The following is a 21,704-nucleotide window of genomic DNA, read 5'->3' as shown; positions in this document are numbered from 1 at the left end:
AATCAGATCAGGAAAATTCCTTATACAAGAAATGCAGCGTGGACACCGATTGAAAGAAGCCCCGAGTCCCTTGAATGTGTTCTAGCAGATTCCTTGTGCCCCCAGTCCGGCTGCGCCCGGATATGTTAGACTCCTCTCGCTGAATTACCCGGAGAACAACCCAGGCCTACATCACAGTTTTCCACATTCCTATGCCCTTCGATATAAACAAGACCCCGCAAGGCAAACGGTTTAAAGGCCTTCCTGCAACTGGTTTGATTTATCACACTTTGAACCACACTCTTTTCGTCTCGCACGAGATGCGACCTGTGTGAGCCCCAAGTCTGCTCTGGATTTGGAGCCGTGATATTCGATCTGCAGAAAAGCGGACAGAGCCCAGGAAAAGCGACAGCGGCTAGCCAGGTCTGTGTTAAGAAGCCTCCACAAGTGTGTGTGTGTGTGTGTCTGTGTGAGTGAGTGGTTGGCCTCATCAAGCTGCCCACTAGCCCATCTTGGAATCTACAGGTACCACGCCCTTCAGGCAATGCAACGGAAGAAGCCGCAACTCCCGGACAGTGACAGATTAGACACTCCCTCTACCCTCTAGCTCCTCAGTGTTGCAATATGGTTGGTAGTAATTCAGGACTTTAGGAGTTTTTCTTCTGTGTATTTGCTAGGTATTTTTGCATTTTGCCGCCCCTGCACCAGCAGCATCAAGTGCTAACACTATTTATTGCCATGTTTCGGTACTTCTGAACCCCATTATATTATTTCTGTTTCTATTTAAATCATTGTTTTAATTAAACTACCATTATTTTAAAACTTGCGTTACGTCCTACAATCCCAAAGCAATGAAAAAGTCTGCTTCAGTCTAAGTTGTGGGCACCCTGGCTGCTCCCCAGCCCCGTTGCCCAACTGCGAGGCAAAGGTGCCAAACTTTTCCCGCGTGGCGGCGACGTCACGCCAGCCACGTGCACATCGCGTGCGCCGCCTTGATAAGGAGGATCAGAGGCGGCGCACAGGGAGTCGCTGCCTGGACTCAGGCACCGGTGGTAACCATGTTAATCGTCTTGTCCATGTCCCATTAAATGTAGTTTCTTGTTGTTGAAACTGTTGGCTCCGTGTTATTCCTCCGGGTCGGGTATGCAGCAAGGCAAACCGACCACAAAGTGCGTACCAGACTTACCATACCTACAACACTCTCCTGTTGCCTTTGGCTGTCCCCATAGTGTACGATTTGTATCTGTCTTTTCAGATATTGACCAATAAATCCCAGTCATCAGTACCCTCCATTGCGACAGAGAGAGCAAACTTTTTTGAATTGTCAAAAAAGTTATTTTCTTAATCCAATTTTTTCTGCATAGTAGGCTTCTTTTCCAATCTCCAACTCCCTCATATCTCTTTCAGCTTTCTTCACTGCCCTCTTAACTGACTCGGTCCTCTTCATTCATTTCTAGCATTAGCCCAGTACCTGGTAAACAGCCGGCTTCCTCTTTTCTATCTCCACACACCCCGTGTATTGGTGATGAGATGTTTTGGTCGCACCACCTTTTTGTGACGCAGCTGGTAGGATGCGAGCAGACAACGCGCTATGTCAGAGCGTGGAGTGGCTATGTTATGACGTTTTTGTAAGTGATATTTCTAAGTAACAGTGCCCCAAAGTCACTTTATATATTAAAAAAACTTCAAAATATTCAAACATAAGCCTGGAGCTTCACATTAGCTTGTGCGGCGTGCATCAGGGCTATTTACACCCTCTCTGATCGTTGTTTTTTGCCGGATCTGTGAAGGCTACTGTAAAAAAAGGTTTTGCATTCACCACAGTAAATGACATACTGTCTTAGCTGTGCACACGTGCACTGTTGTGTTGCAAAGCGCTGCATACTTGTTTTACCGATACTGAGCTTGCCTATACTGCTGCTTCTATCCAAGTGTAACTCAACAGGTGCTGACGAGCACAAGCTCGTCAGCAACCGATGCTCTCCTCCCGCATTGAATACGTGGAAAAGAATTTTGTCACATCGCAACTTCTGCTAAAAAAAAGGCACAAATTTTCATAAATTATTAATTTGTATGACATGGCCCAGCCAATTCAGGGGATCGATTAATTTGTTTGATACAATTTTCACTAAGAATTGTGTACAAATTTAAAATCGCTCGCTGAGAAGCGCATCGTGCATTATGCGCGTTTGGGTCCGCAAAATGAAACATACAGCAGTAGTAATCCATAGCAGGTGTCTACCTCATTTTTTGGGACACTGAAGAGTCACCGACTTACTACATTTAAGTCTACGATCATGACGGGGACTTGAATGTTTTGGGTCGACCGGATGAATAAGTAGAGATTCAACTGAAACAATTCCGGAAGTCAGCCACCGCATCTTTGCCAGTTATTTTGAGGAAATGTTTGTTTACCGGTTTACAAAACTAAAAAAGGAATCAACTTGGAACTAATAAAAGACAAGAACTCACAGAACACCTTGGAACCAACAGGATACACGGAGTCGCTTTCATTGGAGTGTTTACTACATACGCAAGAGGTTCTCGAAGTTCGCTTTCCAATGTTCAATGTGGTGAGACATTCCTTCCTCAGTTTTATTTAGTCCAAATCATAATAAAAAAATACAGCCTATTTACTGTGGTAGACGTTGTCGAGGGTGTAAAGCACTGGAGATTCTGTTTTCACCATCTTGTTTTTTTTTTACTGATGCAGGGGTGGAAGCCAGCTTCAGGCTTTTGTAGCAGGTCTGGGAGCAGCTCAGGAGTTACAAAAGTCAAGATTCGTAACAGAATAAGTAAATCTTGGAGCCGGTCGCGCAGGTAAAACTTGAGGCTATAAGTGCAGAGGTGTTTTTCTAAAAACAAAAATATAACGACGAAAAAGTATCTCCATGCGACGTTCCAGAACCATTTCCGAACATACCCTTTCCTTAAATATAATCCAGTTCATAGCATCAAAAAGCAAAGAGCGTAAATGCAATATATTCGAATGGCAGCTATTGAGAGCTCTCCTGGTAGCGGGGTGGTTCCTCTTATTGATTTTCAATAGAAGGCATAGTCAACAAAAGGAGCACAACTTAAGCCTCATTAATGCAAAATGCTGTGCCTATTTATCGAGAGTTCCATAAGTTGAAAACAAAACCATTTCAAGATGCATTAATTGTATAGTATGAAATAAAGCCCAATACTTACTGACTACAGTCTTTATTATTAGAAAATACAAATGTTTCAAGTACCTGTTTAGCAAACACAAATGTATTCCAATACTGAAGTTAACAGAGCACAAATCTACTCTATCTGATCAAAGTACAAATGCAAAATATTAAAAATTTCATGATATCGACCTTGCTCGTACGTATGCGCTTAAAAGGGAACTTCGCCGATTTTTCGAACCACCTAATTCAAAGGCATAATCTGAATGCGGATGGCTTCGTTCTCCCAGATCCACTGTAGTTAATTGAAAAAGTGATATTCGGTTTGCTGCCGAAACCGAAACATTGTTCTCCCTAGTTTTTCCCCAGTTTTCCCCACCACCCCACTGTGACGTCACGGGTGTGCAGCAAGGCACGCAACCGGCAATCGAGTATGGTTGCGCCCACTTTTCTAGCGCCTAACAGCGAGAAATCCTGGGCGTATGTGCTGAACTATGAGAAAGTAAAAAAAAAGGGAGCAATTGTTAATTGGAGTTTTGATAAAACCGTTTTTGCAACTTGCTCAAGCCGCGGCTCGCTAGTTTCGTGATATCGCTAGTAAATCCGTTGTCTTTTTATTAGAAGATGACTGGCAAAGAAAGGTCGAAGAGTCATGCAATACATTTTTTTAACAAATTGCCAACGCACCACGGAAAATGCTGGGAATGTAGGTACAGACGCTCCGCACGCTCGTATAACTTGAAGGAACGTGCCATTTGTTTTAGATTTTCTCTAAAAAAGTTACTGTTGTAGGCGCCAGCACGTGCAACTACTCTTGTGGCATGAATATGCTCCTTGGTGCATAAGCCATTTAGCAAAAGATCTATAGACCACCTCTAAGAAGCGCCTCTGGTCGATGCCATTTTCAGCGTTTGTGTGTGTGGCGCGTACCTTGCTCGCCTTCCAAAGCGACGAACATGTTCGTGCTGGGCTGGGACCTAAGACACATAGACAGTGATTCCCGTAAACAATGAAATGTATAGAAAGGAATGAACTGCATCCGTGTAGATCAGATGGCAGATTACTGATCATGAAAATCGCGTTAAAATGACAATTAAAAGAACTCCACAACCACCAAGCCAAATATCAAGGTGCAATGGAATGCATATAAAATACACAAATACACTGTTCATCTTCAAATAAAGGATATTTGCTTGAAGATTCAATGGTGTGTAAGGTATAGAAAGACATCATAAAACTTTATTTCAAAATAAGTTAACAAAAGTTACTAAAAAAATGTGTACCCATATTTTTTCTTTTTTTTTTTAACTTTTAGAGCAGAATGCAACGCGTTCAAACACCCATCCACGAGAGCACATTGGAAGGGGGTAATTCTATATAAGATATTTTTTAAATTAAGTTTTGGTTTAGCACAGTTTCCATCAGCTGTAAATTTGCATGCCTCCCCTTAACGACATTAATATTTTCATGTCTAAAAAAATCTTTTTAGCCATATATAAAATTTTTCCGAAATAATATAAATTAAAGACGTTTTCATCACTTCTTCTGCAGAGTATTCGCGTCTCCAGCTCGACGCTCGCCCTCCCGCGGCGGAAGCGGGAAGCGCTCTAGTGAGGGTCCCCCGATTCTCCTGCTCAGCGGCAATGGTGGAACTGCTCGCGATCATGGCTCGCGAAATGTCATTTCCGAATGCAAACAACACTCTTCACTCTCCCAACGTAGTGCTGCTGCCGGTATGGGATTCTACCTCACTGGAGAGTTTTAGTATTGCGCGTAGAAGCAAACGCAAGCGGTGTCCGTTTGCGTTCGAGTTGCGTGCCCCACGTTTTGCGTGCGCCTCATCGCCATGCGCCATCCAAGACCGCAATTTTGGGCTCCGTGCACGCGCAGTGTGGAACACGCGAAGCCAACGCAAACACACAGGGCTTGAGTTCGCTCGTATACGTAATAGTAAAACTCACTACTCTTTCACCGGCTTCCAACGCCAACGAAATGTGCTGCAGTGAGCAGTCGTGCAAGCAGGTAGGCGTTCCTTCGAACTGGAAAGGCTGAGATCGGCAAAACGACGGAGCGTAAAAATGAAGGGAACTAAATGTTATAAAAAAATTAATATTGAAAAAATAAACATTTTTGGGGGCATTTGGTCTGGAAGAATATTGGCGGCGACTTACGTTGTGCCGATTGTCAAAAGTAGCGACTTTGATAGAAAAATATACTTTAACCACAATTAATGTAATTTTACGTGGATTTCTCACATTAGCTAAAATGTTTTCATTGACTTTAGACTATTTTTATTTTATTACTTGGTAATAAAAAATGCTGCAATTGGCACCAGTGATGATAATTAGCACACTTTTGGTTGTCATATTTGTTCGCGCGTTTGAAATGAGATCATAAGCAACGCTGGAAAAAAATTACGTATAACAATATCTGAATTTTAATATTAACATTAATACCAATCGCGGCAATGTATGCCCCCAATTAACGCCAGGATCACGAAAATATGCCATTTAACCATTATAGTCTTTCCAGAAAGGTATAATTTTGTTTCCTTTTTAGCATATGAAAAACTCTAACACCGTTATCAAGATAGACGAACAGTCAAACAGTGGATGGAATATAAAGTTCTATGCGTCACGCCGTTGCTATAAAAACACACACATACTTCAGCTGTCTGACTCGGATTCCGTCTTCAGGTTGTTGCTGTGAGAACAGCGTTTATTAATTTATACGGTTTGTGAACATATTGGAAACATTGGAATTATTATCTTATTGTTGTGCTGGGAATAATGGTAAACCAATTAATTATCTAAATACCAAAAACCTCATTAAAAGGCCCGTAGTTCATTATTTCTCATGGCAATTATCTGAGCAATAAAAGGGAGCTAGAACGCACAAATATCAGCACTGATTTTTCAACAACTACAAATATCAGCCTGTGTGTCACAAAATAAAGTTTCGACGAACAACTTCCTCAACCAAATAGCTACGATGTGTGACATATCTCGAGGTATGAAAGAATCCGAAATAAAAACCTATACCAAGAAATTCAATCCAAGATAGAGATCAGTTTCGGTTTCGCTCCGGAATTAAAACGCGCATTCTTGCGTAATTATTACGCTAAACGCCGTTCTTGTTTTCTGAGTAAAGAGGTGACCTGCGCCCATAACACCCTAGCTTCCTCGCATTACCAGAAATAATTTGTGTCGCTCGCTAAAGCCAGCACACTATACTCGGCGACAACTTTTCTTGGCAATGCAGTGGAAGGTACAGGCCCGCGTCCCCTCTCCCGTCTTGAGTGTACGCAGGCTCTCCTCTTCCCCCATTTCCGGGGAGAGGAGGAGAGCCCGCGCACACTCAAGATGGGAGAGGAGACGCGGGCCTGTACCTTCCACTGCATTGCCAAGAAAAGTTGTCGCCGAGTATAGACAGGCTCAACAGCCGGCACGCATCTCCGACCCTCACTATAACCGCCATTGTGGAAAGTGAGTGGCGCCACCTATAGTTAGTTGGAGTCGCGAATATTGCATGCCAACCATTTGACAATCCAGGCAAAGGCTCTATCGTATATTAATGAAGCTCAACACCTGCTCTATAAACCTTTGTAATAGCAGACACATACCCGCCAACCTAGCAACATAAAAATTCGGGAGACAGCCGCGCGGCGGGGGGGGGGGTTTGAAACATTATTATTATTATTATTTTTTTTTTTTTTCGTTCGACGAGAAACTTTGTGAAGAGGGACTCTGCGCCAATCGCACTGTCTTCGCAGTTGTTTTGGAGTAAACTGCCGGTGGTGCCCTGCCCTTCTACAACACGAGCATGGTTCTGATGCTTTCGTGAAGCGATGTGCATCTTGATGTCAAGCTTGCCGCCGTGCGAAACGCTCACACATCACAGGCACACATGGTACAGAATCCATACTTGTCAGCTTTCCGTGAAGCGACAAAGCACGAAAACTCAGTCGCGTATGATCTCAGAAATGCTTGCAAGTACTTCTCCTTGGCTTCTGAAAGTGCCATCAATCGTTCCAACAGATCAGTGGTTCCAACTAAACTCGGGGAAACACGAGGAGTAGTTCGGCGTTCCGCACCTCACTCGACGACCTGACAAAGCCAACTGAAGCCTAGCGCACCCATGGTCATATAAGCCGTGTTCCAAAATTCGCTCTAACTTCGACAGTAGAGGTTTCGTACCTTGGCGTTTGAAAATCTACCCTCGTTTTACGCTACTGCTCTGAGTCGTCACGTGGTAACTTGCCGGAGTAACCTAAACCTACTCTCGAGTAACTCGCAATGACACACGCGTGATGAATATAGCAATAAGGCGTCATAAAAAAAAAACAAAAAAATTATGGCAGATACTTTTCGGGAGATTGGAGGTCGCGCCCGCACAATCGGGAGATGTGATCAAAATTCGGGAGGCTCCCGGACAATTCGGGAGAGTTGGCAGGTATGCAGACGGAAATAGCAATATGTCGAAAGTCGTGTCTAAATTCAGACTTGAATTTTGTTTAGACGTTTCACTTCTCATCTTCAACATATCGGCCGAGTGAGTGGAACTCCGAGAGTAGCCCAAGCTAGATTCGACGTCCCAAAACAAAAATAATGTTTATACATAAAAAAAGAAATTCACAACCAATTGTGAATAACAAATGTGACTGTGCAAAATATTGACAATAGAATTAGATCATGTCCTATTTTTCTCAATATTATTAGCGCTCTTTGGACGTATGTCATAGTGGTCACCGCCAGCTTGAGTTTGTGCTTGCCGCTCTTGGAGCTGTTCCAGATGCTGAAGGATACTTGACTCGCAGCACACGGCTATAAAGTATTTCGAGCAAAAGTGAAAATGTTTCACATGACACTACAGGGTGAAACAAGGAGACGCCAAGCTCTTCAGATCGACCGGAAAATTCGGTTTCGTAACCTATCGCGCTACGACTTTGTGCAGCGTTGCCCACAGATGGTGCATTTTTTTTGTAAAATTTGCGAAGAGCGAACTTACCTGAGGAAAAAGTAAAGAAAGAAAAATGCCTAGCTCCTATGAAAACGCAGCGACGTCACCGGTCTGCAGACAACACGGCGCCGTTTCGCACGGGAGACAAGAGATGGCGCAAGCGGCCACGACGCCAACTGCCGCCAACGAACGAGCAGACGACGCCGAGAGCTGGCCCTTTTGCATACAAGGAACTGCAGTTGCTTGCTGTTATTGCGCCTGTCTTTTTTGTTTCTGCGACTGTCGCCGCCTGCGGAATGCAAGCCGCTTTTGAGTCGAAAAGATTGTCAGCTAAAAAAGCCTGCTCTCGGCGCCGTATGCTCGTTCGTTGGCGGCGTTCTTTGCGCCATCTCTTGTGTCCCGTGCGAAACGGCGCCGTGTTGTTTGCAGACCGGTGGCGTTGCTGCGTTTCCATAGGAGCTAAGCCTTTTTCCTTCTTTACTTTTTCCTCAGGTAAGTTTGCTTTTTGCAAATTTTACAAAAAAAAAATGCACCATCTGTGGGCAACGCTGCACAAAGTCGTAGCGCGATAGGTTAAGAAACCGAATTTTCCGGTCGATTTAAAGAGCCTGGCGTCTCCTTGTTTCACCCTGTAGTTCTCTTGGCACACAGCTCGCGCAAAAAAGCCTTGACGTGGCTGGCCTCCCTTGCTGCCAAGGAGTGCATTTTGTTTCTCGCAGGCACGAAAACAAGGGTAAAAAAAAAGCTTTTTCCCGGCACTGTTTCTACAAACGGTCGTGCAGCACAGATTGCTACCCATCACAAAAGAACTTTCAACCTTGAAGCTGCGAAAACATAATCTCGATCGCTGTCGAAGCGAAGTGGCTGCCCGACTTGGACAGCCACTTCGCGGCTGCTTGAGTCGCTTGTCTGCCTGCACACCCGTTACGTACGCAGGCAGGGAAAAGTAGGCATTTTTCATTGTTGCCAGTAGAGAGTCGTCTCCTGGAACTTTCCCGGCCGGCGTTACTTAAAAATTCAATAACTTCACGGAAAATTTTTTATTTTTATAAAATATTTTGGTTATCAGTTGACAAGGGATTCCTGATGTGGTCTGAAAATTTCCAGCCAAATCGAAGTCTACCACAAAATCGAAGCTATAACAAGCATGACTGTATAGAATAAGAAAAAAGCTTGTTTAAGAGTTTGATATCAAAAAGTGACAGACAAAACTAGCAAGTATGACCATAAAAAGGAAGGTTTTTCTCACAAGTCAATTTTTTCTACTGCATTCTAGCACAATGGTTTAGAGTTTGCATCGCTCAGCAGGACATTCTCACTGTTCTCATTGTCCTCCCGCCGGCTTGCTGTTTGTGTGCCAGCGATTGAATTCACCACATACATCATTTACAGGAAAGTTTACAGATGAGGCAACCAATTATCGCTTTTATTAGTATGCTTACGACAAGAATGAGCAGGGCGGAAGCGATCTCAGGAAAAACAAGCACCCTAAACACTAACAAAAAATATATAATGAAACTTGAGGAAGATAATGAGAAGGGACGGACAAACACAAAGTGAACGTTTGTGGTTGTCCGTCCCTTCTCATTTTTTCCTCAAGTTTAATAGTCCATAATAACCCACTCGTCCTGTCCTTAAAAAATATATATATGCCAAATGTTTAATTTTGTACAGTACTTGTAACTTTCCCCAGACTAGACGATAAGTGAAGAGGTGCCAGCGTGCTTTTAAAAATTGGGTTGTGTGTATGTTTATACAGCCTAAAACTTGGTCTGCCTCAATGGGCGATGAGTCTCCTAGCTATAGATGAAAAATTTAGCAAGTGCGGTACTTCAACGTGCACCACGCAGTAGTGATACACGACCGCACGCCAGTACGATGCTCATCCAGATCGAAATGAGCAGGGGTGGGGATTGAACCCAGGATCCCTGGGTTCAATCCCCACCTGCAGAACCCAGGGATCCTGGGTTCCGCAGCGTGAGCTTTCGCTCCGGCTACCTATACCCCAGCAGGCTTTTATGTACCTCTATATACCGTAAGGTCCTCAAAGAACGCCGAATCAAATACAAATAGTGGAAAGTATGGATTAAGCCATGTATCAAGATGTGACAGCGAAATTTTATATAAAACAAAATGGTGATAAGCACAGAAAAAAAAAGGAAAAGGGGGGGGGGGGGGGGGGTCCCTACAAGTTACGTTAGAAAGGAACTCTGTGACTTCAAAGTTTCCTAATTTTCACCCGCAACAGTCTCAGGTTTTAAGCATCATAATTAACTGTCACGAGCTTGCCTGCACAGTCTCCAACTTTTCACTAATGATACCACAGATGGTAGACATAGCGAATTTGCGTTGCACGGTGCGATATATACACACAAGAACCCGCTACAAATTCAGGTGTCACGGGAACCAACATAATGCGCGCAAATCACAAAAAAAAAACAAAAAAACGCAGGAATGGGTTAGAAATTTGCATGTCACAGACTGCAGACGCTGCAGATTCGCATATCACGGTCCAATAAGCACGAGGAAACCCGTGGTGAGCACGCTTGTCACACGCACCGATACCGCAGATCGCGCGGTTCGAGTGATTTGCGACGGACATCGCGTGATCAATATCCGGCGGGAATCGGGAAGGGGAGGTGGTCGTCTATGTTTTGGAAGTTTTACGTTACGGACATTCAGCCCAAAAAATGGGATAGGTGGTTTGTCGTGAGCAGGCGTTCATACGAGAATTTATGGTATACATGATTTGATGCGTGCAATTTTTTGTATTGTGTGAAAAAAAAAAAAGTAAACGATGAATTGTTGTTTTAGTACTTGTGACAAAGCCACCTATGCATGCCCCATTTTCGGAGATTATACAACCACATGCCGTTGTTGGCTGAGCTGTGGCGCTGATGGCACAAAGCAATGCGCCCAAACAAGTGCTTCGAAGGCACTGGTACGGGAAACAGAAAAAAACCAGACGACTTCTATTGTGTGCTGATATTCGTCCAAATACTTTCCGAACAACAATAAAAGCATTTACTTTTCCTCGCGTTCAGAACGGACTACTTGAACAACCAACTCGTGCGGTGTTGGCCCTTGTGCTGCTTACGCTTGACGGACTGTCTATTTACCTGGTCCGGAATAAATCATGGTCATTCTCACTAGATGAAAATAGGCACTTGGCACCTGTTTTCAACAAACGGGAATAACCTGCTTTGACGTTGACACGACCACATCAATGTGTAACAATAATAAAAAATAAAAATACTCTTTTGACTTGTTTTGGCGCAACATGTGCGCTTGGGAGCAGGATGGCTCAGCGACAGTGTATTGGCGCAAAATGGTGCAAGTGGCACAGCGCTTCCACCCCTGCTGATGCAGAGAACAGCATACCATCATTCTAACGCTTCGACATCTCAGTTGCAAGTGTTTGTTAGAACAACAAAATGTCCTACTTCAAATATCACTATACGAAATAAACATAACGCAAGGAACAGGCTTCGCCGCGCATTACCCAAACAGCGCATGAATCGAGTTGACGAGCCGAAGGATCCAAGGTGTATGCGGTCTGTCCCAGTCTGTCCTACCCATGACGTCACAATGATGATGATGATAGCTAGAGAGGCGCCCTCTGTAATTCATGCCCACCGCCAATAGGAGCCCAACAAGTAGCTTGCCCGAAGTCAATTTGCCGCTACCATGAACCTCTCCTGAAATTCAATTTCGCTGTTTGCCGCCCTCTCTTGGAAGGAAAATCCAATCACCCCGCATATTTTCATCTGGGCTCTTAGCTCCCCTGGTGGTGGATCTCAAAATTGGTGTGGACCCCTACGAGTGTGTGCACAGCTGTACAAGAAGCGCTGCTCTAGAGCATGACTGCGTTTAGACACGGTCACTGTCCTGTTTATCAAGAGCTGAAAAAAAAAAACTTACCACAGCTTGAGGACTCTATTGGTTCCATTTGAATTGCTGGGCAAGGTCAGGTTCGTAGGGAGTCTTGTAAGGCCAAGAGGGATGCACGGGACCACTTGAGATCCTAGGAACTAAATGGAATGAGAAAAGACAGTAATTAATAACAAAGTGAGCCCACCCTCCAAGCACGTCAAGCTAGTCAGACACCTACAAGAATAAAAGACAAGAGACACCAAGGATTTGGCCATCTTGAGATAACAATGACGAATAGATGAGGAAATGAAATGCCTCTGTGCCTAGTAATGGGTGGTAGCTTGTGACACCTGATTTAAAGGGGCCCTGCAATCCTACTTAAAGGGCAACTCCGCCTCATTTTTGGTTTTGAAAAAACAATGCAGTCCTCTTCAGTATCGCCTAGGAAGACCACACGTCAAATATTACGATGCAGTTCTGTCTAAATGTTTCTTAAACGGTCCGGCAAACTTTGCAACTCGCCAAGTTGCCGAAATCGGCTGACTCGAGCGGGCGAATTCAGGCGCAACCAACAGCGCAGTCAAGGCTACGGCATGGGCGGAGCCAACATTGAGCTAAACGTCATCATCATGGCCCCCTTTTGCTTGTTTTTACTTCTCCGATCGGGCGTAGCGCATGACTTCAGCAACGCTGCCTTTCGGCGCTCAGCGGTGTCCACGTGATTGGCGTACGCGCCTGCGCAGCGCGCTTCTTGGGAGCAGACCAAAAGCCCGCCGTGGTCCCGCCGTTACCGCCGTCTTCTGCGTCACAACCACCGTCGTCGTCTCACCGTTTGTGATTATTGCCTCTCGGAGTTTTGTCCACACTATGGACACCACGTGCGCAGAGTCGCAGACTTATGCCGCAGTTATGCAGACGTCGTTGAATGGTGTAGACACCAAAACATGGCGAAGAGTGCGGTGCAGACGACACTCGCGCCTGCCGCACGCCCGCCCCAATCCCGCCCGTCGTCGGGCCGAGGATCACGTGACATCTCGTACCACGTGATGGCCATGTACTTGGCGGCCGGACGGAGCCGAAGTTTCGGTTTCGATTTCCGCTCGTTTAAAATTAGATTTAAAAATATATATCCCATTTTCGCGAAGCAAACGACGTAGTGTCCTTTACTAGGGCTTTTTAATTCGAAATCACTCATTATCCCAAAATCTTTTGAATTGAGCGGAGTTGCCCTTTAAGCGTCTACCTTTTTTGCAGTTTTCACATCTCGTGGTTCGGGCAACCCAGCGGGCATGGAGAGAATAATTAAATATCAGTGCGTCATATTTCAAAAGGACAACGCGAAAGCCTCCTTCACCTACGGGGGTGCCCCGTGGTACCGAACGTGCGCAGCATGTGACGACATCGCGACGTTGCCAGTCTTGGCCAACTCCTGCCTTACGACTGGTCAGAGCCACTAAAAGCTTTTTTTAAAGGGACAATGAAGAGGATTTTATTTAATTTTTTTAAATGGTGTTTTAACGCTTCTTGGGAACATAGCATGCCGCCCAATTTTTTGTAGACATTTATGACGCGTATTTATGTGCCGACGAAAGAAGCAAAGAAACCGAAACTGAACCATCTCCAGTCTCGTTTCTGGGCCTCCAAAAACGGAGGTGACGTAGGGAGTGACGTCAAGTGTGAATAGTCGGTATCGGTAGTATTTAGGAGATCGAGACTCTGGTTACCACGGTGGGTTATAGCAGCGCGGTGGCGCGGTCGTTGCGCCGACTGTCAACATGGACGAATGCCGCTCTCGCGAGCGAGTTCGAGCTTCCGTTCAGTGACCGAACACCAACGGAGCGGGAGTATGTGTGTGGCGGCCACTGCCATCACCCGACGGAGACCGCCCAGCCGGCAACGAGCGGCCCGCATGCCGAAGGACGGACGCGGGGGAGACGCGGAGGGGAAAGCGGCAAAAAGGGGACGTCTGCGGAGGAACCGGATCCCGCCGTTCCGGGATCCGGTTCCTCCGCAGACGTCCCTTTTTTGTCGTCAAAGAACACGAACAGCTACCCACACGTGAAAACTAGCGTCACAGGAACGAATACTGGTCTTCAGTCGACCGTTAGAACAGCCATCTACAGCTACCATTTTGCAAAATCTTTCGAGTACCGTGTTCTTTTTTAATTTTATTGTGTTGGCCCATAGTTGCTCATTGCCGGTTTCGCGTCCATCGTAGCAAAGAAAAAAAACAATGAAGCTGCTTTATTTACGGTTTAGTAATCATTTCCGATCCGATTTATACTTTTGATAGTTATTCAAGCGGAAATTAGAACAGTATTTCTAAACATCGCGAACAAAAACGTGACCGAGGGCACGTTTCTTGTTTCAACCAATCGCTGACGCGTCTCTTGTGACGTCGCGCTCCTTGGCCCCGCATCGGTCACGTGAGCTCCGCTTCTCCTGGCTTCTCCCGCAACTCTTGGGGCGTCGCCCCAGTCGATCCCGGTACGATTCTTACCGCGACTGTTTAATTGAATTGTGCGGCACACAAGCGCCGGTTTCGGCTGAAATTTGGGCAACGTGGCCTGAGACGTGCCTGGAACCCAGTTCAATCGCCAAAAAGACATCCGAAATTGCCTTCATTGTCCCTTTAAGCCGAAATACAAAATATAAGTGGCGCAAACCGTTTCAATTATTTATAGAAGTAGTTTTTGTTCAGTAATTTAGATCAGAAAAGAAACAAATGCGGTTTATGAAGTACGGAAACAAGAAATGACCCGTCGACATACCCGCCACCAAGCGGTGGAAAAGGCGGCGCATACTAGGAAAGGCTAGTGGGATCATAGACCACCAAGAGGCGAGCATAGAAAAGTCCCGGATGTACGCAGCAGTGCTGCAGTTCTATGGGCTGGAGTAGAGCCACTAAATGAGCTGCGCTTAGAGTATCGGCACTCCGTTCCACAACATTGTTGTGGGCGCCGCCGTTTTGGCTCGTATGCGGAGCAGACGCAACTGCCGATCGTCATAATTCAAATGTACGACTTCCTCCGGATTAGATTCGGTGTTAAAAAGGTCATGTAATATTGCTTTGCTCTGCCGCGAGTTGTTTAAACATTTGTGCAGAGCGGAAAAGCGTTTCCTGTGATTTCAGGTAAAGCTTCAGATAACTGGCAACCATGATTTTAAGACACAATATGGTGAAGTGTTGTTACTTTGAAGCGTAGCTTATTTAGTGGCGCTAGGCTGGAGGACCCGACCGGTTCCGAGCGTTCCGAAGGCCTTTGGCGAGCAGGTTCGGCTTGCGGTTTGGCCGTTTGGCAGCACGAAATGGCTCCCGTTCTGAACTGATCTTTACCCCAGGTTTGCTGCCGTTTGAGGCCAATGAAGTGTCATGCCGAATTAGTGTCTAGCCGCGCAGCAAATGCAATGCGAGCCACCCTGGCCGCCCGCTTCATCCAGCCTATCCAGCACATGCTTTAGTGCCACCCTCTCGAGCCGTCAACACAGAGTGCGGCAGTCGTGAGCGCTCGTTGAGCTCACTACCCCTCCTCTAGTCCACGGCCACCCAAGCCAGGACCAGAGACGTCATGAAGAAAGTCATTTTTTGCGTGTTTTTGTCATTTTAATTTGTCTATAACTTTTAAAATAAAGCAAAATTCAAGAACAAAAAGAAAAGGTTTCACTAAGTTACTACGTTCAGTACGCTCAGGTTTGATGCAAATTAAAAACCAGTCAAAAAGTTGTTGCAGGACCCCTTGAAGTATAAACCGCATGTAAGCGATTTGGCGAGACTAGACAAGCGATGGCAACTTGCCTCGTTGTCCCTCAGTCAGTAGCGTGACGAGGCAGACCGCATGAATACGACGGGAGCAAGCGACCAAGGCGATGAGCAAGATTTTTTAGAAATTCAAAAACTGAGCGATGCGACGAGTGACAGTGAGAAATCCCAAACGCTGTCGCCCGTCTCGTCGCTCGCTAAATCGCTTACATGTGATTCAGCCTTTAAAGTTTGAAGGTGTCGCAAAACAATCTCTTCATTTTTGCATTGTCAGTACGACATAAATACTAACAGCTAAATGAGTTAGGACTCGAACGATACAAAATCGGAGATAACTGTAAGGCTGGAACCCATCAGGTGTGCCTATACTAATGCTAAATTTGCTTCTTAAATTCGTTGAACCCCGGAACCCTCAAATCCACCTATTTAGAAAAACTGAAATGTTCCTCTTTCGTCAAGAAGTTTAGAGTTGCAGCGGGGAAAACTAAATTTTATTATTTAATATAATTGAATTAAATCTTCACAGCTTATAATGCTTGATCTCCTTTATATAAATCTTGTATGAGTTTTTGATATAGCTTGTTGCTTATGTTTTGGATGCTCGGAACATGCAGAAAAAAACTTGTTTTTGCACACACGTGGGGCATGGCAACACACTTAAGAGCCTAGTAAAATAAAAATGTTTGCTCTTTTTAAACTACTGAGTGTACTGAACAACAAAAATACTGTGTGCTAGGCCCCCCCCCCTATCATATTTTAATATATACAAAAACCACGAAAACACAATTTTTGAAGGGCAAACAAACATTTCGTAATGTTTTTATAAACATAAAAAATATATATTGCAATCAAACCTAGATAGTTGCAATTCATTTAATCTAAAGCATATTCATGTCAATATTAAAATCAAAAATTGTTGCACACTTTTTGTGAACATGCTAGCACTACATTTGGGACGAGATTGAGCCCTCGCAGATGCATAGCTTAATTTTGCAGTGAACAAAACCCTGTCAATTTCTTTAGGGGCGTCCAGGTGATATCATTGCACCATGCCTTTGGCCACTCGACACTTGTTCTTGCGGAGAACGAATTCGGTTGTGGTGTGAAATGAATGTTGCAGAAGGTTGTACCCTCAGCAAGGCCATCACAATGGCAACTGATGTGACAATGTCTGCCACGTATATATTGCCACAAAACGAAAAGAGATAAGAAAAGGCTATGTGTGTAGTATGCTGATACTGAGTATTTTGTTGACATGCTATCACTGCTGGTTTTCAGAAACGTTTGTAGGCACAGGGATATGACCATGAGCTCCAGGCAACAGAGTCAAAGTTTGAAGCCTTCATTTGAGACCACAGGCAATGCATCCAGTTGCGAAATTTGAAACCGGGAAAGATGCTAAAAGTGGGTGGCGAATGTCTGCAGTCAATGTCTTGTGAGCCATTTTGAGTACCTTAATTTTTGCCAATCAAATTTAAAAATTATTTTAGTCACTGAATGGGTGAGAAGAGCAAGGCACGTCTCTTTCATATGCCCAGCTCCCAGCAGCGGTCATTGCCTTCGGCTGTGCTTGACGTGCGTGAACACGCTCGAGGCTGACAAGGCACAAAAGTGTGATTGAAGGTAGCATCTTAGCGCTGCATATCTTTGTTGGGTGGATGGATGGATGCTGATGGCTGTTTTTTTTATAACAGGCGGTAGCTTGCTCCATCCCGCCTAGAAACCAAAAGTATGGTTCCTCCCCTCGCCCTTCTAAGCCACTTTTCCTTCCCCTCTGCCATTTTTTAAGTGCCACATCAGTCAAAGAAACTAGACATGACACCCCGCCTTATCCCCTTTCCTGTCCCATCCTCCCCCTTCCCCCCCCCTCAGCGAGTCGTCAATTTTTCTCTGGTTACCCAACACCTAATTGCCGAACCCACTGGAAGAGAGGGTGGAGGCACTTGGCCGGAGCCACGCAAGAGGGGGTCCCAAGTTTGCTCTGTGCCGCTTTTCCCCAGCTCTGCTGATTAGTTTTACTACTTCGTTCAATTTTTCCTAGATGATTTCCACCAATCTTCTAACTACCTCTTTGCGGGTTTAACCCTTTTTAGAGCGCAGCTCTTAGGGGCCCGTTTCCGGCTTGAGCGGCGTCGCCGTCGGCGTAACCGCGAGGTCACGTGACCCCCCCGAGGTCACGTGACCCCCGGAGGTCACGTGACCCCCTGAGGTCACGTGACCCCCCAAGATCACGTGATCCCCTTGAGGTCACGTGGCCCCCTACGGTCACGTGAACCCTTCAGGTCATGTGACCCCCTGAAATCACGTGACCCAATGAGGTCACGTGACCCAATGAGGTCACGTGACCCAATGAAGTCACGTGACCCCCTGAGGTCACGTGACCCCCTGAAGTCACTTGACCCCCTTGAGGTCACGTGACCTCAAGGAGTCACCTATCCCTCAGTACGCTTCCATCTTCCTCCTCAAGAGCTGCGCTCTAACCGGCGTTACAGGGAATTGTAAACGGCTTTAATTTTTTTCCTACGTTCTTCCATCCTTGTTCTTAAAGGGGTAGTGAAACGAAATTTTAGCGCCGATCTTGTTGCATAAATATGGGCTAGGGACAGGCACCACCTCGGAAATATAAATATTGCGCTGTAAAAAAAAGGAGAACTAATTTTAAACATAATTAAACGATTTCAAATTCTCATCTGGTGGATGGGGGGAAGTTCTCGTGACATCACTTGTGCCAAAATAGCAGCGCCGTTCTGCGGCAATACGGCGTGCCGGCAGAATTCGCCTAGGCCTGAACGCGTTCGCAAAGCCTTGGCGGAGAAAGCCAAAGCGTAGTTGGCCACAGTGAGCTCGTTCTCGTTGCGGCTCTTTGCACGACACGGCCCGAGCATGCTTCTGGCACGGCCGTTATTAGTTGCTGCGAGTCGCGAGCTGCAAGCCGACGTTAAAAAGGATATGTTTGAACTACGAGGGTGTCAGCAAGAGCCACGCAAATGCCAAATACCTGTTCACACTCGGAGCGGACACGCGCGTTTGATCGAAGTGGTGGATTCGCTCTGTTAGACCGCGTTTCGGTAAGTGCTTCTGGACCGATCTTTTACGATTGCAACTTGATACTGACATGACACTCGGCAAAGAAAGGTTAGACCGACATCGCGTAGCTCCCACGAACTGCTATACACCAACTCATGTTTACAAACAAACCGGAGCGCCCCTAGCGGACGTCACCGGCGCCGCGCATGCGCCGTGGATGGTGGGCAAGAAGCCCGCCGTCGCCCATAAACAAGCCATTGAATTGCGTTGTTGTCGGCGTCGGTGGGAGTCCCCGTGCTCTTTTTCGCGTTGGAATTGTTGATTCTACGTCCTCCTAACAATGTCTGACTACTTGAGCGGCTTCAGCAAAACTATCGAGGCAAAACTTTGCGTGAATAATGTGACTTGTGGCGATTCATTTCACGTGGACGCCGCAGAATGGGCGCTAAGGCCTGACTCCCACGTCAAGATTCTGCTCGCTATTTTCAGTAGCGACGTCGCTCGGACTGCAAAAGCGTGGACCGTAGCTGAGATGGTGGACATCGATACTGAAAACCTCAAGTAGAATCGGGCATTACAAGTCGGTGATGGCCACTGGTAACAATGATCAACAACTTCTTGTATCTGTTTACACTTAGCCGACTTACCCCAACCAACCTTCAAAAGTGTTTTGAGGCCTGCACTTAGTTCTTATCGCAATTACCGGGTCAATGTTTGGTTTACGAGCCGCTGTCGTTTGAAAGAACTGACGACAAAAAGCAGCCAAGTTTGAAAGAGCAGACGACAGTTGGAACGCACGCGCAATGGAGTACGGGCAAGAAGCACCGCGTCCCGCGTCAACAAACCATTCGAATGTCACGTTGTCGGCGTCTGTGAGAGTCTGCATACTCTTTTTCGCGTTGGAGCTGTCGATTCTACGTCCTCATCGCAATGTCTTACCACTTTAATCGCCTGAGCGAAATCATCAAGGCTCGTTACGCTGCTAAACTTTGCATAAATAATTTGACGTGCGGCGATGTATTTGCATGACCGCCGCAGAATGGACGTACAAAACCATGATGAGACTCTTCTAGCTATTTTCGGTCGCGACGACCCTCGTGGTGCAAAAGTGTAGAAGGTAACGGCGATGATCGAAGTCGATACTGAAAATCGGAAGCGGGAACAGACAAAGCGTAACAAGTAGGTGATGGCCACCGGTACCAATGATCAACATCTTGTATCTACTGCTTACACCGAGCCTACTTAAGTCTTTTGAGGCCTGCAATTACTTCTTATTGCAATCACCGGGTCAAAGTTTGGTCTACGGGCCGCTTTTGTTTGAACGAGCAGACGACAAAAAGCAGACAACTTTGAAAGAGCAGACGAAAGTTCGAACAATCAGGCGGCCGTGTGAATTTGAAGACGCACTGAATCCGTGGGTGGTCCAGACAACTTGGGGGTTTTCTCTCGGTCATGTTGGAACAAAGCAAATACATCTGGCGACTACATATTGTGGCCCGCACACGCAATCGTAGTTCGACAGCGTCAGGTTTGCCCTTTTCACGGCTGCTATCGACGTTCTCGGACGAACGGAGGGTGCAAAAACACATGAAAACTGATCTTCAAACCTTCCCAGACTCTCTTTGTAAAGCCCCCATCGCAGCATTTTGACGAGAAGGCAGGTTTTTTGTCTCGTTTCTTCCAAAGGAACACAGGAATGCATGTCTGGCACGGCGACTTCTGCCCACCGCTTCAGACCGGAAGTGCGTCCGGCGCGCCACCACCGCGGCGTGACGTAGGAGAGTTGAGTTGGTGTATAGCTCGACACTGACGTAGCGTCGAGTCAGAATAAAAATGGCATACTAATAACAGAGTGTACATACCGAGTTGCCAAGGTAATCCGTATGGCGTTTATTTGAGCTCTATATCACACAAAACAAGGAGATATAATCAATGAGAGTCCCTTTTCGACGACAGCGTTCGTCACCGCTGTCTCGGAAAACAAGGAGATCGAGATGACAAGGGGGAAATATTGACCTCTGAAATTTAGTTCAGGGATCAAACTACTCATCCGGTAAGGGTCCACAAGGGTCGCGCGGGCATATTACATTCAGCAGGCCAGCCGGTCATGGACAGACGGTTTTGGCCAAGGACCGCCGGAGCAACGGTGCGCCGAGTCGATGTTGCTGCTAGGCCTACTATATTCTGCCGAGCTCGCTCGGTCGGCAGAATCGTGGCTGTTGTAGCTCTTCTCGTGTGTTTGTGGATCCTGCGTTCTTGATCGTGGTCTGTTTTAAGTACTCCTTCCTTTTTTCTTGCTGGTTGAAGTCGGGACGCGCGAGAAGAGCACGAAGAAAAATAAATGTTCGTTAGTGGCCGATACCAAGTAACTGAGCGACGCTGTCGGCCTTGTTGATTTGATCGTAAAAAGCGCGTAAGACAGCTTCGGAGCTGTCGTAGGATTCTGTCATAACCTGCGCAAAGGTTACGACAATTTCGTTTCGAGAGCACGGGTTTTCTCTCAAATTTGTCGTACGCACTTTTTTCGTCGTGAATTCGCTTTGAGAATCCGGCCTCAGAGCTGGTTTTGTGAGTGCTGCCGTGGTTGCCGACTTGCCGTGGTCCCGTGGTGCAGCGTGCGTGCAGCCCTTGCACATCTCAAACGGCCACGTTGTCACAGTCGTAAATCGTCGACGCGCCACCAAGTGGCAACGCTCGTAACCACAACATTCACGCCGTAGCCTTTCCCGACCGGCACAAGTGACGTCACGAATGCGCCCAATATCCCAAGACGCATCGCGCTCTCCGATGGCCGATTTTTGAGCGCGCGCCCAATCGGGCCCATCAGGGTGAAAAATATAGCCATCCGTTCAAAATACAAACGCGCGATTATGATTTATGATTATCATTGACCATATTGAACCTATTTCTGACCATAATAAATGTATTTCAAGTTTCGCTTCAGTATCCCTTTA

The 21,704-nt window shown here is 46.1% G+C and overlaps 1 protein-coding gene across 6 annotated transcripts in view; it reads right to left on the bottom strand.

Annotated features, from left to right (window-relative positions):
• The window catches only part of LOC115314388 (zinc finger protein OZF), an 81,996-nt gene that overhangs the window by 8,261 nt on the left and 52,031 nt on the right, over positions 1 to 21,704 (bottom strand). For 5 of the 6 annotated variants that reach the window (XM_042294671.1, XM_042294670.1, XM_042294669.1 and 2 more), the window contains one exon: positions 12,012 to 12,121. In XM_042294671.1, the coding sequence (XP_042150605.1) occupies positions 12,012 to 12,121 (110 nt within the window). Of the gene's footprint in view, positions 1 to 2,464; positions 2,835 to 12,011; positions 12,122 to 21,704 lie in introns of those variants that run through there. The other variant, XM_042294672.1, reaches the window with a different exon arrangement.

This window comes from Ixodes scapularis, unplaced genomic scaffold (assembly GCF_016920785.2).
Source record: "Ixodes scapularis isolate PalLabHiFi unplaced genomic scaffold, ASM1692078v2 PGA_scaffold6__148_contigs__length_123643588, whole genome shotgun sequence".
Classification (NCBI taxonomy): Eukaryota; Metazoa; Arthropoda; class Arachnida; order Ixodida; family Ixodidae; genus Ixodes; species Ixodes scapularis.
The sequence above is the reverse complement of the archived record's forward strand: the minus strand, read 5'-3'. Positions and strand labels throughout refer to the sequence as shown.